This window comes from Dermacentor andersoni, chromosome 1 (assembly GCF_023375885.2).
Source record: "Dermacentor andersoni chromosome 1, qqDerAnde1_hic_scaffold, whole genome shotgun sequence".
Taxonomy (NCBI): Eukaryota; Metazoa; Arthropoda; class Arachnida; order Ixodida; family Ixodidae; genus Dermacentor; species Dermacentor andersoni.
Genome location: NC_092814.1, coordinates 348,591,118 through 348,608,936, shown reverse-complemented (window position 1 = coordinate 348,608,936; position 17,819 = coordinate 348,591,118). Strand labels below are relative to the sequence as shown.

General features: G+C 45.4%; 1 protein-coding gene across 1 annotated transcript in view; it reads left to right on the top strand.

Annotated features, from left to right (window-relative positions):
* The first annotated feature begins 8,369 nt into the window (after positions 1-8,369).
* Positions 8,370-17,819, top strand: part of LOC140219512 (hemicentin-2-like) — a 63,850-nt gene continuing 54,400 nt past the window's right edge. The window contains exon 1 of the mRNA XM_072289350.1: positions 8,370-8,610. Within this exon, the coding sequence (XP_072145451.1) occupies positions 8,370-8,610 (241 nt within the window). The remainder of the gene's footprint in view (positions 8,611-17,819) is intronic.

Here is a 17,819-nt window from a genome sequence, read left to right as displayed (position 1 = left end):
AAATGCATTGGCGGTCCAGATGATTTGATGGTTTAAAGCATGAAAGGACGTTTTGTTAAAAGAGTAAGTGGAACAAGAGTGCATTGTTACCGCACGTTTGACAATACGTACATAGAGAAAGGAATACAACAAGAGCGGATGCTCCCACAGGCCCAGCGGCCCAATTGACTGCAGCGCACCAAGCTGTCGGCGTTAACACCAGAACCACACTTCCGGTTTCGGTTTTATGCGCGCGCGCTTTGAATACTAGCTGGTACGCGTCATGCCAGCTCCACTGGTTTAATATTATTTTTTTTTTTTGCTTCTACAGTTCAACCGCGCGCAGTCTTCGCGCGAAATCGTTTTATTAATAAGTAAAATTGATTACGAACGATCTTCACAAGCCTCCATCGAATATGTGCCACGTGCAATTTCATAAACACGCAAGACTCCTTGTGAAATAAGGAAATGTCTATTTTATTCTTTATAAATGCTCGTTGTGGGCTTTTTGTGCATTCATCCAACGTTGTGGCACCAGGTAAGCAGCAGTAATTTCTGTAGGGAGCTCCACCAGATGACGTCAGCTGAAAAAATTAAATTACAAGCAAGTGTTATTTCGGTATTAACATGCAAGAATAATGCGTGTAGAGGCGAAGCGTGCGAAAGTGGTGAATGGGCGGCATTACAAACAACAGCAGTTCGTATTTACACATACGGCGTAGAACATACCGGACTCATCCGAAACAATACCGTGCATACCACAAAACATTCTAATTCCAAGCATTTCCCTCTTCCCGGGCCTTAATTCCTACACTTTAATAGCACCAATGCACGGGCTGCGGCGCGTTTCGCAAACTTGGCTACAACCGACGCAATAGTACGCTACGAATACACAGAGGTGGCCACAACACAGGCTCTCAACCAGACCATGTTGGACGCTCGCAGAATTCCTTCTACTCGCACTCAATACAAATGCGTGGGTGCCGTTCAGAAGGCAGAATTTTTGAGTTACTAGTTCCTGGCGTTTGTGCACCTTTGCGTTATCTCTCGCGCGTTCTGCCGGCGCAAGCAACACACTCCCGTGTTATCACTCTTGACAATTGCTCGTCGCGTTTTCGACAAGCGTGAGTACCGAAAAAAGGCTTAAATTATTGCGGAGACATAAAAATTGCCACAAACTTGTCGCAGTAAGATTCAGCACGCGCCAAACGATGTGACCACGGCCGAGCTGCTTTTCACTGCGTCACGACAGGCGCGGCGAGCGTACCTCATAAGTAACAAAGAAAGTACCGAAAATAATTTTCAACAATGTTGGGTGTCAGAGAAAGCACAATGAACTTGTCCGTGCATTAAAGCGCGAAACTGCGCACCGCGGCCGAGCTGCTTTTCGCTAACCGCGTCACAGCGCCAGGCGCGCCCACTGCGCTTGAAAGCTACCCCAAGAAGTAACGAAATTAGTTACAATACTGTTGGCAGTCAGAGAAAGCGCGAAAACTTGTCGCAGTAAAATTCAATACGCGCGAAACTGCGTCACAGCACCCTGTGCGACTAGCGTGCCGAAAAACTACCGAAATGAGTTAAAATAATATTGGGGCTCGCAGAAAGCGCAGCAAACATCTCCCAGTACGATCAATTAATTCAAATTAATTGCTTCGCGACGGCCACGCCGTTTTTCGTTAACTGCATCACAAGTCTAGCCTAGGCGCCGAGCAGTAAGCCTAATTGCTTGAAATGCGTCGCAGATTGTCGAACAAAGATTCTCACCTTGCCGTACTCTAATAGTGCAATGAGGCCAACGCTCAGATGCGCGGCCGGTCTCTCTCACTTAAGCGGTGTGTCCATAGTATCAGAGTCCTTCCATGTTTTTCTGGTCACGAAACTCCGCCGTCACGCTGTGGGAGAGGTTCATATGCTGCCCAAAGGGGCCGCGACGCGGCGCCACTGTGCCACAGAGGGCATCGTTCGCGCGTTCGCGTACCGAAACGCGTGCGCAGTGCGAGGCGAGCTGAGTGATCGGGTGCGTTCTGTGCATATACTGCGCTATTTCTCGAGTGCTTGGGCTGTTTAGTTGAAGTGGCGGGGTGGGACAACGATACCGAACACGTGTTGCAAGTAACAGCTGAAGAAGTAGAATGGTGGTATCTCTAACAAGCCATTTAAAAAAAAATTGCTCTATGTGGCTACTTGTGTTCGTTTGAGAGTTGTTTTGCCATGTGCTATGATGTGCTTATGCTTTACACTTTCTTGTTTATAGAAGCAATCGATTATGCATTCTGTATTTATTGCCGGAATCTTGGAAGGACGCTAACATAATCCTAATCCATAAGAAAGGGGACGCCAAAGACTTGAAAAATTATAGACCGATCAGCTTACTGTCAGTTGCCTACAAACTATTTGAAGGTAATCGCAAATAGAATCAGGAACACCTTAGACTTCTGCCAAGCAGAGGACCAGGCAGGATTCCGTAAAGGCTACTCAACCATAGACCATATTCACACTATCAATCAGGTGATAGAGAAACGTGCGGAATATAACCAACCCTTATATATAGCTTTCATTGATTACGAGAAAGCCTTTGATTCTGTCGAAACCTCAGCAGTCATGGAGGCATTACGCAACCAGGGTGTAGACGAGCCTTATGTAAAAATACTGAAAGATATCTATAGCGGCTCCACAGCCACCGTAGTCCTCCATAAAGAAAGCAAGAAAATCCCAATAAAGAAAGGCGTCAGGCAGGGAGATACGATCTCTCCAATGCTATTCACAGCGTGTTTACGGGAGGTATTCAGAGACCTCGAATGGGAAGAATTGGGGATAAAAGTTAATGGAGAATACCTTATAGTAACTTGCGATTCGCTGATGATATTGCCTTGCTTAGTAACTCCGGGGACCAATTGCAATGCATGCTCACTGACTTGGACAGGCAAAGGAGAAGAGTGGGTCTAAAAATTAATCTGCAGAAAACTAAAGTAATGTTTAACAGCCTCGGAAGAGAACAGCAATTTACAATAGGTAGCGACGCACTGGAAGTGGTAAGGGAATACATCTACTTAGGGCAGGTACTGACGGCGGATGCGGATCATGAGACGGAAATAATCAGAAGAATAAGAATGGGCTGGGGTGCGTTTGGCTGGCATTCTCAGATCATGAACAGCAGGTTGCCATTATCCCTCAAGTGAAAAGTGTATAATAGCTGTGTCTTACCAGTACTCACCTACGGGGCAGAAACCTGGAGGCTTACGAAAAGGGTTCTACTCAAATTGAGGACGACGCAACGAGCTATGGAAAGAAGAATGATAGGTGTAACGTTAAGGGATAAGAAAAGAGCAGATTGGGTGAGGGAACAAACGCGAGTTAATGACATCTCAGTCGAAATCAAGAAAAAGAAATGGGCATGGGCAGGACATGTAATAAGGAGGGAAGATAACCGATGGTCATTAAGGGTTACGGACTGGATTCCAAGGGAAGGGAAGCGTAGCGGGGGGCGGCAGAAAGTTAGGTGGGCGGATGAGATTAAGAAGTTTGCAGCGACGACATGGCCACAATTAGTACATGACCGGGGTTGTTGGAGAACTATGGGAGAGGCCTTTGCCCTGCAGTGGGCGTAACCAGGCTGATGATGATGATGATTTATTGCCATTCGTTTGCTGGTGTTTGTTTCCTGCCCCCCAATGCATATCTCTCGCGTTTGATGTTATTTCTTTATGCTTATTATATCAGTGTCATGCTTTTAACAAACTTCTTGCATTGTGAATGGTGGACCATTCGTGACCGGACGCCTCTGTGCTGTCTGTATTTCGCTCCGCTTATTCTACATGATAAATAAATTATCGTGCTTGTGTGTTGTTTTTGCACCAACACGTTCTATTTCTTTTCTTAATCGAATTATAAAGTTTTTAACATATTGTAAATAGTTGCGCATTAAGAACCAAAATACCTAGTCTCGTCGTTTCTGCGTCGAAACCACGAGCAGCGTGAGCAGCTGGGCTTACTGACGCTTCTAAACGACTGCTTGCTAAGGCAATTGCCTAAATACAATACAGCTAGTTTCAACCGCGCAGGTCCTAACACTTCACGTTCGCCTTAATCCGTTGCTAAAAGCCGCACCAAAGACATTTAGTAGCGAAGTTTGTCTTGCATTAATCCTACCTAAATCTCATTCAGAAATGGCATCGCTTTGCAGAGAAATCTTAAGTGCACGGAGCAGCTCAATTTCCTTTTCTTTGTCATTAAGTATTCTACGGTAGCAGCCCTTTGCAATAACAATTTGATTCTTTTGATCTCCTTATAAGATACTGCCCACAGTCGGAGTCCTTCTCTGCCACAGTTTAAAAGAAAGTTAACAGCTGTGCTCGGCGAAGAATCTGGCGCTATGCGCAACGGAGAGTTGGCGCTTACTTACTGGTAACCGAGGGTGACAGCCCATATGTTTGCATCTGGTGATAAGTGGGACCACTGGTGCTTTATTGCGAATGCGCGGTGTTTAATTTCAGGCAAATATTAAAAAGCGGAGCCCACTGAAGCGTTGAGGCGAACAACGATGATGTAGAAATCTGGACCGAGACCACCCGGCCGTGACAGCGGACGCATTTCGCCGGGGGCGAAATGCAAAACACCAGTTTATTTAAATTTAGGTGCATTTTAAAAACATTTAGTAGCAAAGTTTGTCTTGCATTAATCCTACCTAAATGTCATACAGAAATGGCATCGCTTTGCAGACGTTTAGGTGCGTTTAAAGACATTTAGTAGCTAAGTTTGTTTTGCATTAATCCTACCTAAATCTCATTCATACATTTATTTACGTTTATTTAAATTTAGTTGCATTTTAATGGATCCCAGGTGGTCAAAATTAATCCTGAGTCCCCCACTACGGCGTGCCTCATAATCGTATCACGGTTCTGGCTCGTAAAATCACAGATTTTTTTTTTTCTGAGACCGCCGAAAACTCCATGTTATGTGCTGCTTTTTTTTCGTCCCGGGCGCTCATATCATGGCAGAAGACGCGCTCAGGCAGTAATTTAAGCATATTCAATGTTAAAAATAGTTACGTGAAACTAAAGCGACGGTTGAGGAAGTTGAGAAAGCTAGAATACTGAGGCTGCCCCACACACAACCACAGCAGTAGCGGCGTTCGCATGCCCTCTCATGCGCGGTTGCGCCTCTAGCGGCGGGCGCTGGCTCTATATGAAACTGAGGCGCCAGTTTCGTGACCAGAAAAAAAAAATGGAAGGACTCTGATAGTATGAAGAATCAACTTTAGAGAGGGAAATTGTACCTTCCGCAGTGGTTCGAAAATAAGCAGCGGCAGTGCATGGAACTTACTCAGGTGGACGTCAGATGGCGCTGCTCAACCCGGAAGCGTCATCCATAGAGCCAGGGAATAAGGGCTGGACTAGTTTTGAAGTGAGGGAAGCTCGCAGTAAAATTGAGTATGAAGAACGGCTGAGGAATATGGAAGAAAGTTAATGGGCTGGGAGAGTGTTCAGGTATCTGTACAGGCAAAACATTGATTCACAGTGGAGGAAAAGAACTAGGAAGCTTACCAGCAAGTATGCGGCCGGTGGGGTGGGCAACACAGCAACAAGGAAGGTCAAGCGGAAAGTCAGAGAGGCTGAATTAATCTCATGGGTGGCGGCAATGGAAAAGAAACCTGCCATGAGTAACTACTTAAGAGGAAAAAACGAAATCAGGAAAGAAACCATTTATGATAACTCAAAGGGAAGCTCATTACTTTTCGAAGCGAGATCGGGATGCCTTAGAACACGCACCTATAAAACGAGATATAAGAAGGAAGAAGAAGCATGTGCTTGCTGCGGTAAAGCTAGGGAAACGACGGAGCATATTTTATTAGAATGTGAAGACGTCTACCCAGCGGTCGATTTAGGCACCACTGGCCTCCTTGAAGCCCTTGGGTTCAGCGGGAGCAGTGGTAAAGCAAACAGGTCCGCAACAGACATTAGTAAGAGGCGATTGGAGGATTGGTGGAAGAAAAGTAGGGAAGCGACAAAAGACGCAGACGTACAAAGGCACAATTCGCAATAAAGGATCAGAAAGTTTGGACGTGGTAGTTCATAGTGCTTTTTTTTTCATTGGTTAACCTAGGTAGGATATTAGGCAGCATAGTAGCAAGAGCTTGGTGGCGCAACCCACCGCCCCGTTCCAAAGGGGACGCTCATAACATCCATCCATCCATCCATGCATCCATCCATCCATCCATCCATCCATCCATCCATCCATCCATCCATCCATCCATCCATCCATCCATCCATCCATCCATCCATCCATCCATCCATCTATCCATCCATCCATCCATCCATCCATCCATCCAGCGTAAGTCTGTTCTTTTTTAGAGCAAAATTCAATATGGCCGCTTTTTGCTGGTAGCGTACGCTGGTACGCGCCGTGCTTGCCCTGCCGGCTATGCGGCGTGCCTCAATGCCTTGGCTGCCGCGTAGCTGGTGCGTTATAATTGCCAGGAGACCAAAGAGCCTCTACTGACGCCCATACAAACAAGTCACAAGTGAGTGAACGGAACGTGCGACTTTATTGGCAGAAGACAAGCAGTGTACATTCTCGTGCAATAGCGGAAATAAAATTTGCATGTCGAGATACGCTGGAATTATTGACATGAGCTCGTAAACGGCTCACCATCGTCGTCGCACATGGCGGTCTGGTAACGAGCGACAACCAGCGGCGCAAGCAGATTGGACAGAGTGTCCCACCTGTTTGCAGCGGCAGTCGCCGTTAAAGATGAGCAACTTGCATTGCGATGCTATCGGGTGATGCAGGCATCTGCTGCCGCAGCCATGGACTACCCGGCATTTTAGCGTTGACTGCTTTCCAACCTGCACGTTTCTTTTCTTTCGGGGGCCGCTAATGTGTGGCTCACACTTGGTGTCCCACATTGTCTCAATATGGACAAGCTGCTTTCGTGGGCATCACCTTCATCAGCCACTTTTGCGGGCCTTTCCACCCAATTTCATACACGTCAGACCATGTAAGCACGTATGCTGGTCTCCGTTCGTGCTTAATCGCAGCCAAAAAAGGCCACAGGCGCAATTTTCCCATGGCTGCAGTAGGAAAGGGTGAACGGGGAGCAGGAATTACGGTGTGTGTAAATTGGGAGTATGTCGCTGCGCGGACTGCAAGAGCAAATGCTTACTTCGAGAGACTGCTTCTCAATGCAACTGACCAGGCCGCAATATTCGAAAAACATAACACGGCGGCCATAACCAAGTGAGATAACAGCAAAAATAAACAGCAATCAATCACCGCATAAGCTTAAGACAATACATTATACATTGGCTACGAACCATATGGCAACAGTGAGCATTCACATAGGATACATTCAGCCGCCTTTTTACAGGCATAATGCTTGCGTTCGTTGCATGTGGCGGTCTGGTAACGAGCGACAACCAGTGGCACAAACAGATTGGACAGAGCGTCGCGCCTGTTTGAACCGACAGTTGCCGTTGAAGATGAGCAACTTCCATTGCGAAGCAATCAGGCGACGCAGGCATCTGCTGCCGCAATCAACACAGCGACACGGACTACCCGGCATTTTAGTGTTAACTCCTTTCCAACCTGCACATTTATTTTCTCTCGAGGGCCGCTAATGTGTGGCTCCCACTTGGTGTTCCACTTTATCTCAATATGAACAAGTCGCTTTCGTGGGCATCACCTTCGGCAGCCATTTTTGCGGGCCTTTCCACCCATGCGGCTATCAACTTCATGCTTCAAAGTGTTGTTTTCACTGGCTTTACTCAACGAAAAATAACAAAAAACATAGACGTTTCGCCACCTATGTGGGTGGCATCGTCAGTACATAAATGGCAACAAATGAGAAATACATCCTATTTATCTATGAAACTGCCGTAAACATCCGGCAGGGGGCCACGGTTAGAGTTGCATGAAGATTGATTACGACGGATGAACCATGATTCTACAAGGAGACCAAAGCTGTGATGACGTCCTTGCCCTTCGCTGTCAAAATGTACTGTCGCTATGTAGATGACACCTTTGTGATTGTCGAAAATAAAAACCTGCATGCCATGCATGAGGCGCTTAATGCCGTCCATCATGCCATTCAATTTACATGCGAGACGGAGAATAGTGGCAGCCTAGCCTTTCTAGACGTGCTGGTACGACGGAGCGAAGGAGGTTCGGTGGATACAGCCGTATAACGCAAATCTTGCGATAGCGGGAGTGTGCTGAGTTTTGACTCTCACCACCCTACAGAACACAAACATGCCGTGGTACGAACGCTCCTGTCCCGTTGCGATGCGCTCTCGTCAACGCAAAGTTTGAGGGAGCAAGAATTAACGAATGTTGCCGCTCTTTTGCATAAACGGAGTTACCCTGAGCGCTTTGTCAGTGATACGCAGCGCCGCATGCAAAAACCGCGCGAGAGCAAGGCCGAAAGGCCAGCTTCCTTTGTGTGCATTCCGTATGTCCGCGGTGTATCAGAAGCAGTGCGCAGGGCTTTACGGCCTTTGGGTGTTCGAACTGTGTTCAAACCCTCGTACACATTGGGAAATGTGTTCCCGGAGCCAAAGGACCGCACACCTCCGGACGAACAAAGTGGTGTCGTCTACAAGGTCGACTGCTCGGACTGTGGTGCCAGCTACATTGGTGAGACGGGGCGGCGACGTCGCACTCGACTCAAGGAACATTTACGAGATGCTACGAAAGCCACCCATGCTACACGTGCCAAGACGGAATTTGTTGATCATTGTTTATCAAAGGGACACATGTTCGATTTTGACAATGTAACCACGCTAGCACGGGAACACCGATGGGGTCCAAGAAAATTTGTAGAATCATGGTTCATCCGTCGTAATCAATCTTCATGCAACTCTAACCGTGGCCCCCTGCCGGATGTTTATGGCAGTTTCATAGATAAATAGGATGTATTTCTCATTTGTTGCCATTTATGTACTGACGATGCCACCCGCACAGGTGGCGAAACGTCTATGTTTTTTGTTATTTTTCGTTGAGTAAAGCCAGTGAAAACAACACTTTGAAGCATGAGTTCCCCTGGCTTTTGGAACATTTTCTCATCAACTTCATACACCTTGAACCATGTAAGCACATATGCTGGTCTCCGTTTTGAGCAAATCATGGCCGAGGTAGGCCACAAGCACAATTTGCCCATGGCTGCAGCAGGAAAGAACGAATGGGGAGCACCTGTTACGGTGTGTGTATACTGGGAGTCTATGTCGCTGTGCGGACTGCAGGAGCAAATGCTTACCTCGAGAGACCGCTTAGAAATGCAACTGACCAGGCGCCCACATCCAAGAAACGTAACACGGTTACCACAACCAAGTGGGGCAGCAAAACCAGATTCTGCAATCAATCACTTCAATGCAGCTTGCGTAAAGACCCAGGCTATCGAGGAAGAAGAGCAACCATCAACGAGACTAGGAATATAGAAAATGACAAAGCTTGCATTTAAGAGAGAAGCCATTCTGCACTGCAAGCATGGAAGGCTAAAAACATCAAGAAAGGTAAAATGGTACATAGCACACGGTGCCTAGGTTAATGCAAGACGCATGCCGATGCTGCATCAGCTATTTCAGGAGAGGAATTGTGCACGACAACATACACTAGAAGATACTGCTACAGATATGTTAGGCTACTAGACAGTCACTGGTATTAAGTATCAGCGAAGAATCGGTTGACCTTTATGTTTGGATGAGGATGAATTATCTCTAACGAGAATGGGCAATGAAAAAGCTTGCATTTATAGAAGAAAAATTACACTTGGCACAAATGGAATTGATATGGCTAGGATGCTTATTAAGGGCAAACTGACGGAACTCCTTTGGCCAGCGTCGTCCGTGCTTGGTCAGAAGTTGCAGGTGCATCTGAAGACAAATAATTTCTAGAAAGTCCTTTTTGAGTTACCTGGATGACTCAGCCAAATGTCCGTGCTGGTGGAATGGTGACTGAAGCTCTTTTCAGTCTTGACACAGTCCTCTGCAGACTTTATATCTCATCCAAATTCTTCTGCATGCGTTTCTTCGTGGTGTAAAAGCCTTGCAAATTCGGCTCCAGCCCCTTCCTGTTGGTGCACATAGGAGCTCCTGTGGTGACCAAGATGTGCTTGGCATAGACTCTGTTGGGGCAGAACGGTGGCACATGAGATACAGCACAGATTAGCCAAGCTAATGTGTGTTTTTTTTATGTTCGAACCAATTATACTGAACCATAAATATGAACAAACATTCATATCTGCTGCAAACAGCAAGCCAATATAGCATATATCAAACATATTTATTTCTGAACCATGTGTTGTTTACCTTGTAGTAGCAGCCAACGTCCATGGCCTTGTTGTAGCAGGCAGCAGCTTCTGTTTAGTGCGTGGAGTGTGTTGCTTTATACTGGTGCCGTCCTCATTACTGCATGTCTGAAACAGAAATTTTGGGTGAATCAGAAAACGAAAAAGCACAATTTTGCGATATGAAATGCAAAAAGGTGTGGCATATATATTGTAACGGTTTGCCACGACAGAACACATGCAAATGTACACTGTCTGTTCTAGGTTGCTTAAGCAGCATGTCAAATAAATATTGCTATTGTCCATAAAATTGATGTCTGCCTAACTACAGTGCATGTCGACAGCTTAAGTATTATTAACATCACAAATGAGAACATTTGTGCGTTCATTTATACACTAGAAGAGATCACACTGCTGGTTTCACAAGCAAATGCATGAAAGTCACGAAGCTATTAGAACTGATGCATTATTTTTCTGTACGAACGTGATGTACTGCTTCACTACTGCAAAAATAAATGCCCTACGGTAAACGAAACTGAACAGCAAGAACATTTGGAACCAACAAGTAAGAAATATGGGTGAATTATCATGCTTAATTGCAACTGTTTAATACGCTAAGTTCTGTACTTTCACTTCATTTTCGCAAAGGATTATTTGGTTTTGTGGACGAAAGAAGTTGCCGGCGGACTCGAAAAAAAGAAGTTTTATATGTATATTGATAAGGCTACTCAGTCACCTACGACCATGGCTACAATAAGATGAAAAATGAGACGCGCGTTGCGATATCGCTCTTTCTTTCCCGATTGTGTGTGTATAACGACAGCCTCGCAAGTAAAGGTTTATTTAGGAAACAGCAGCTGAGATCCTGACTGCACATATGTAATGCAGGATATAGTTCGTTAACTTATCCCCGCCTCTTAGTTAATGAGACGGATATTACATAACGATTCAAGCAGCGGTGTTAAACGACTCACCATTATTGGCCGTTGACAGCCGCAGCAAAATCCAGCTCCCGTTCCGATGCAGACGTGTTCCCAATGGCTCACGAGCGAAACCCAACTTTCGGGCTTACATGTCCGCTTGCAAACATGTCACTTCACCCCAAGTTAAATAAGGCGAGACATTGAAGCGCAATAAACTAGATTTAGAAACAAAGAAGCAACCAGACTGAGTGTACGAACGAATGAATCCGTGCCGCCGTGCACTCGAAAATACCGGTAAAAATTTTAAATCCAAGCCAGAGGTCACGTGAAAGATCGATGATGCTGAACGCTATTTGCGATTATAATGACGAAGAAACAATAAACTTACCAACAAAGAGTACAATATCTAATTAGCAATGATAATTTTGCCCTGTTTCTATGCAACGAAAATGCTTCGGTAATTGTAAGAGAAAGTTTGTAAGATAAAATTGCTCTTATTACGGCGCCTTTAGCGGGAAATGTTGGAACTAACGTAAGCATTCCGAAGTGATTCCACTATGCTGGTTGTGTTAGCAGCGGCGCGCGGTCGATTTTTCGCCCTCTGAGGCCGTTTGTTGAACTTGAGAGTGTGCTACCCCCACGGAGGAAGGAAACTAAGGAGAGGCCCTGACGTCACTCTTTGTGAAGCAAAAGTGAAGCCGGAAGTTGGCGTTGCTCATGGCGATGCTCCGCCTTTTGTGCCACCCTCCTCTCTTGTTTACATCTTTCGCTAAACCACGCCGCGCTGCGCGTGGTTTCGCACGCGGAGCGCGCGCGCTCGCGCAACATCCGGCAGAGCACGGTGCAGGTAACACAGCGCAACAAGACACGGTGACTAACGCAAACCCGCCCACTCAGCGCCTTTGCCACGGCACGAAACCTACCAGAGCAACACGTGTGCGCGCTCAAAAAATCAGAACAACGCCGCCATTGTGGCCCAAAAGGCGTGGCCATGCAGCAAAAAAAATAAAAAAGCAGCAAAAGAAATGAGAACCTATACGTCATTTCCGCCACACTTTTATCCTAGCGCGCGGAGGGGGTAGGGCCTCTCCTTAGTTTCCTTCCTCCGTGGCTACCCCTGACGCTAGGCGTGCGTCTATTTGTCGTACAAAAATCCCTCACGTGACCTGATCCTAGGTGCCTAGGGACAGCATCGTTTAGGGATTTTTGAGAAGGCGCGATGCTGGCGCCGAGCGACGCCGTGGCGTGTTCGTCCTCGGCGTGATCGTGCTCTAGACCGCGCGTTGTTCAACATTGCTGATGTAATCGTGCGGGCGTTGCTTGTGTGTTGGTTGTAGGTTCTGTGTTACTTGGCGAAAAGCCGTGAGTAGTGGCGGTGCGGCAATGCGGCTTTGGCCTCGATGAGCTCTGGCACTACAGAATCTGCGTTGTGTGACCCGTGCTTTCTTGAGAACCCGGCGGTGGTGACAATTGAAATATCGAAGTGGCCTAGCGCCTCGGCAGCGAAGTTCTGCGAACCGCGATGTGGCGTCGCCGTGTCTGACTTTGCTGAACGGACATCGAGAGGGATGTGCTGCTCGCTGCAAGTCATGTAAATGCAACTGCGTCGACCTCCCATTGTTCAACGCTGAATGTGTGTTTGGTGTGCTGTGCTTGAAACGAGTGGTGCAGCCGTGCAGCGGGGGTGGCGGAGGAGCAGAGTGGCTTAGGGTTTGCGCATTCACAGACATGTGCTCCCGTCTTGGTCTAATTAGCGGCTGTCGCGGGATTGTGGTGCGCTAGCTCCTTGCCTAGTATGAAGTTTACGACACTAACACACAACATGTTCACGTTTTTCCGCGCTATATGTCATTTGCATGACGGCCGAGTTGAAAACGAGACATATAGTGTTCTTTGCGTTTGTGTGTTGTAAATTACGTTCTATTGTGGAAGTTCTGGGAGTCTTATTACGCAAGGAGTGCGAACGTAAACATAAACACATATGTGTGTCTGAAATTTTGAATTACCCATAATACCGTTTACGACTGATAAGTGGACTACACGGCCTGTGTTAATCAGCTACCGTATGTTGCGACGCTCTTTCGTGTGGTAGAATGATGCATGGTGCGCGTTTATTTCTGTACTGTTGTAAAAACCATTTGTTTATTCACTCAATACAAATGTACGGCTTCTTCGCCGCGGTACAGCTTAGTTACGCGGTGAAGCATACTAAAAGTGGGAGGGGGCCGCTATCAGCCAGCATAGTATGTACACTTAGGCGACCTGAGAGGTGCGGGTGCGCGAGTGTATAATTAAAGAACTCTTATTATGTCCCGTGACAGTGCAGATCATTAACTGTAGCACCAAAGTAGTGGACCACTACCAGAACAAAGGCATGTAGTATGCCCATCTCAATTCTTGTGCTTATGCCAGTCTTCTTTTTTACAGCAATAGCTGCTATGGGCTAACTCCCCTGGTTGTTCTGATGTCTACTGATGTTGTCACTGGAATTCCCGAATTTCTTGCTAGAATATTGCAAATAATGTTCTCATTGTGCTGCGAGGATTCAAACATACGATCAAAAGAGTGGGAGTCCACAATTCTACATTTCAGCCACTCTGAAGGTACAGTCGGGGTGAATACTGATCCCGGAGAGCGTGATCTAGCCAACAGGTGCCTAGATTGGCTAACACCTGCTCAATGTCTGCGTACTGTATATAGAGCTGGCATCCACACCTTCAAGTTCTTACACATCACCTTCCCACTTGTGAAGGCAGTCCTATGTTAAGTTTTTTCTTGCATGTGATAATGATTGGGTGCATCTGCTTCATTAATCTTCTAGTGCTTCGCTTCTCAGATTTACTGGATGGAGCTGTTGGTGTCTTGTTTTCTTCAAGCAAAGCGCAAGACAGCAATGCGTAGCCCAAATATAGATTTGAGAAAACCAAAACGAACTCAGCAGTAGGAAGCTAAAGGGTTGTTTTGGTGTAGATCAGTGGCTAAGTCCGGGTATGAAAGAGGAGGAAGAAAAGCCAAGTCTTTCCACTTCAACACTGAGGCACAACTCCCACAAATAAATAGGACTCTTACTTATTTTACTTTTTTAAGGAGATTACCGACTTGCATTGGCAAGTGTTCACTTCAGCAAACACTGCATGAAGTAAGCTTCCTGTGCATATTTCACCAGCTACTGCATCATTGTTTCACATTATGAGTGAAACTGCAATTTTCTTTATGCCACAACTTGCCCAATTTTGTGTTTTGCAGTGGGATGTTAGCAGTGCTAATAAGGCACCTAAATACTCATGAATAGTAATACAGAGAAAAAAAAGTAAGAAAGCAGTGGCTTTTTGTGCGTAGACTATGCATACACCTGGTGCTCTTATGGTCATTTTTTCCCTATCCGCTCAGCCATTCTAAACAAGAAAAGTTTATACACAATTAGTTTATACACAGACCACAACTAAACCACAGGTATCGTTGGTAAGCAAAGTATATTTATTCGGTGACATTTTCTGCAGCCCTGCTACCGAGCTTTCTTTCCTTCCTTTTGAACTGTGCACGTTCATTAAGTGATTATACAGTTTGACAATTTTAATCATTGAAAGACTTAGCGAAACCTTTTTCGGGTTGTTTTTTCTTGGTTTCAGACTCTGCACATTGCATTTTAAGGCATGTTTTCTGTGTTTGTTGCTTTTTCTTTATGGGTAGGGCATGTCAACATTTTTTACACCATTTCAAGTATGTGGTGCCATAGACTGTTCTTAGATGAAGTCTTGCCCTTTCATTCTGTACAATACGATGTCGTTTTTTTTGTGTCCAAGGCCGTTTTACAGCGTGATTGTCGCATTTTGCTAAGTTATGCCTCTGTCACCCAAGCTTGAAAGATTGCTGACAGCTACCCACTGGTGGTGGCATGACACATGTCACGTTTCTTTTTCAATAAAAGGAAGTCTGTCACTTATCCTGTGCACTGGTTGCCTTTTGTCTCTTTGAATTGCAATTCGTTGCCTATATTTGCTCTTTTGTTGCATTTCAGATTAGGAATGGCTATCATAATTGACATTTAACCATATTGCACACAATGTGGATGATATGTAATTGCAATATATGGCCACCATAAATATAATAGAAGTAAATAATTCAAGAATAGTGCCTTTGCATGGTGGTGCAGCCATGAATTGTGGCTATAAGGTACCAGCGCTGCAGATAGCACTGCTTGTGCAGAATATAGTGCAGCTCTACTACTTTCAAACATCATTGTTTTTATCTGCATTTGTATAGCTCCAGTTTCTGTGAACAACACACATCTGGTGGAAGGGTGGCTTGCACCTGCAGTTGGGTCCAATGAATAGCCAAATTTCTGCCCGTTTTCATGTTATTACCATATTCGTAAAGGCAGTCGTTTTTATAGTAGCCTGTTTGCCCAGTATAGAAGCTGCTGCAGGGTGTCAGGATCTCATACACATCTTCAGCTTTGCAGGGGACACAGCATCTGGCACATAGTTTGTCACAGGCCATGTATTCGGGGCAAGTTGAGTTCACTCACTAGCAAAGGGAGAACCAAGCTTGTCGGATATGAAGTAAACGGCCTGAATACTCAGTGGCCTTCATTTCGTGTGACATATGTGGTTATCGCGACCCTTGTTTTAAGCACTTCTTGTCTAGCAGCGGTCGTTTGCTTTTTGAAACACTCAGGATAGCTTTCAGCAAGCTGGACAGGAATAACACTGAAAAACCAGCAGATGTTAATTGTCGCACTTATCATGCAAAGCTTCATACAGTATGATGAGGGCGTAAATAAATGAGGGTGTTCCTCAAGGCCTTGTAGCACATGTTACACGAGTTTGGAGCAACATGATGTATAGCACTTTTTTGATCGCATGCTATAGGTTTAGCAGGTGTGGCCATGGTTGAAGTGCAGTGCAAGGTCAAGAAAACAGATATCTATGAGCAGCACCCTGGTAAGGAGACTCTGGGAAAACTAGTGGGAAGCCTGTTGAACATCTGATTGACTCACTTGCTGGCTCCACCAGGCAAAGTATGATAAAGAGAAGGAAGTCATCAACACATCAGAAGGTTTTTACATATAAACAATGTGCTAAGGTCATAACATGCCAACAAGTCTTAGTGTGCAGGCTATGCACGACCAACTACATATGCCTTCTGTTCGGACATTGCTCATTGTAACTAACAAGGATGGAGTGGACAAAAAAAGAACAGCGGCTCCATTAATTTAGTTTCACTGGTATCGACAGTGTTTTGTAAGCGTACATTGCCATACTCCCCACTGCCTTCTTGGGTGACATCAGCAAAGACCAGCTGGAGGCAAGGGGTAATAGACGTCTTTACAAGCTAAAAATGCATGAATGCATGCACATTGTGTCCAAAAAGTAGGCACTTCACAGGGGCACTGGAGAAGGAACAGGTTATTAACAGTGGGCAAAGACAAGCTACTAAACACCCAACACTGTTGCCATGTAACGACCTCTGAAACAATCCCTTATAAAGAGGAAATCATCTTTGTGTATCCATAAAGGGGGCAGATGGGCAAAGCCCCTTCAGTAATGCTGCCAGCTTCAAAAGCCTATATTGCACATCCTGAATGCTTCCTTCTTAAGACTTTGCTGGGTGCAAGCATTCTACTGTCCAAAAGCTGTCATTGAGAGCACTGTTGGTTTGGTAGCAATAAAGTTCAAAAGCAATTGCAACAAACCTCCCTTCCAAATTGGCCTGGATGCTCACGGTGCTTATGAAGTTGCACCATGAGGCAAGCAAGATGAATGGATGCCTCCAAGCCCTTCTTCGTTTATCACACTGTTCTGTTAGTAACAACCATGAGACTTGAAACCAACAAGCTCTAGCTCAGCACTCGCATGGTTACTGCGGAGGATTCATAAACAGCACAAAAACAGAAAACTCAAGGGAAAGGATAAAGCACCATTTAACACTTAGTATTGCTACAGCCCACCCCCTTCTTTTATTTTGTCTGGTCGTGCTACATCTTTTTACTATATATAGGCATGAACTTAGGTGATGTTCCCAATCAGTGTCCAATATTTATATACACTATTGCTGGTTCAATGGTGTTCGAAACACTGCAATGGAAGCTTCAAGTAGAAAAGGTGCCTGGAAGAAAAAAAATAAGCTGTGCTGCAACCATCTTGGCAACATCTTGTCCCCTTAATAAAAGTTGTGCTTTCATATCAACTTGAGCCCTCCAGTTTAGAGTAAAGTACCAGTGCGCTTATGAACAATGAATCAATTCTCAAAGAGCATGTGCAGTCCAGCCAAAAGCAGGGGCAAGAATCCGCAATGTGCTCCTGCATTGAAGGCGAATAACACGTACCATAATGGCGAATGTGCTTTAGTAAGCTTCATTGCAATATTAATTTGTAATGTACAAAGAATTGTCAATGAAGCTTACCACAAGCACAGATGCACTTGCAAATTATGTCACAATTGAAAGTAATGAGCACAGTGCAAACCTATGTGCCCTTTCCACTCTTAGTATACTTTACTGCACGATGCTTATTTGCACCCATGTATTGCGGTGTAGCAAGCTACAAAAGAGACGTTGCATAATTAGGCTTTTTACGACTATCTTTCTCGCAACACACTATTATTTCGCGGTGAAGCCTAAGCAATGTACTGCAGTG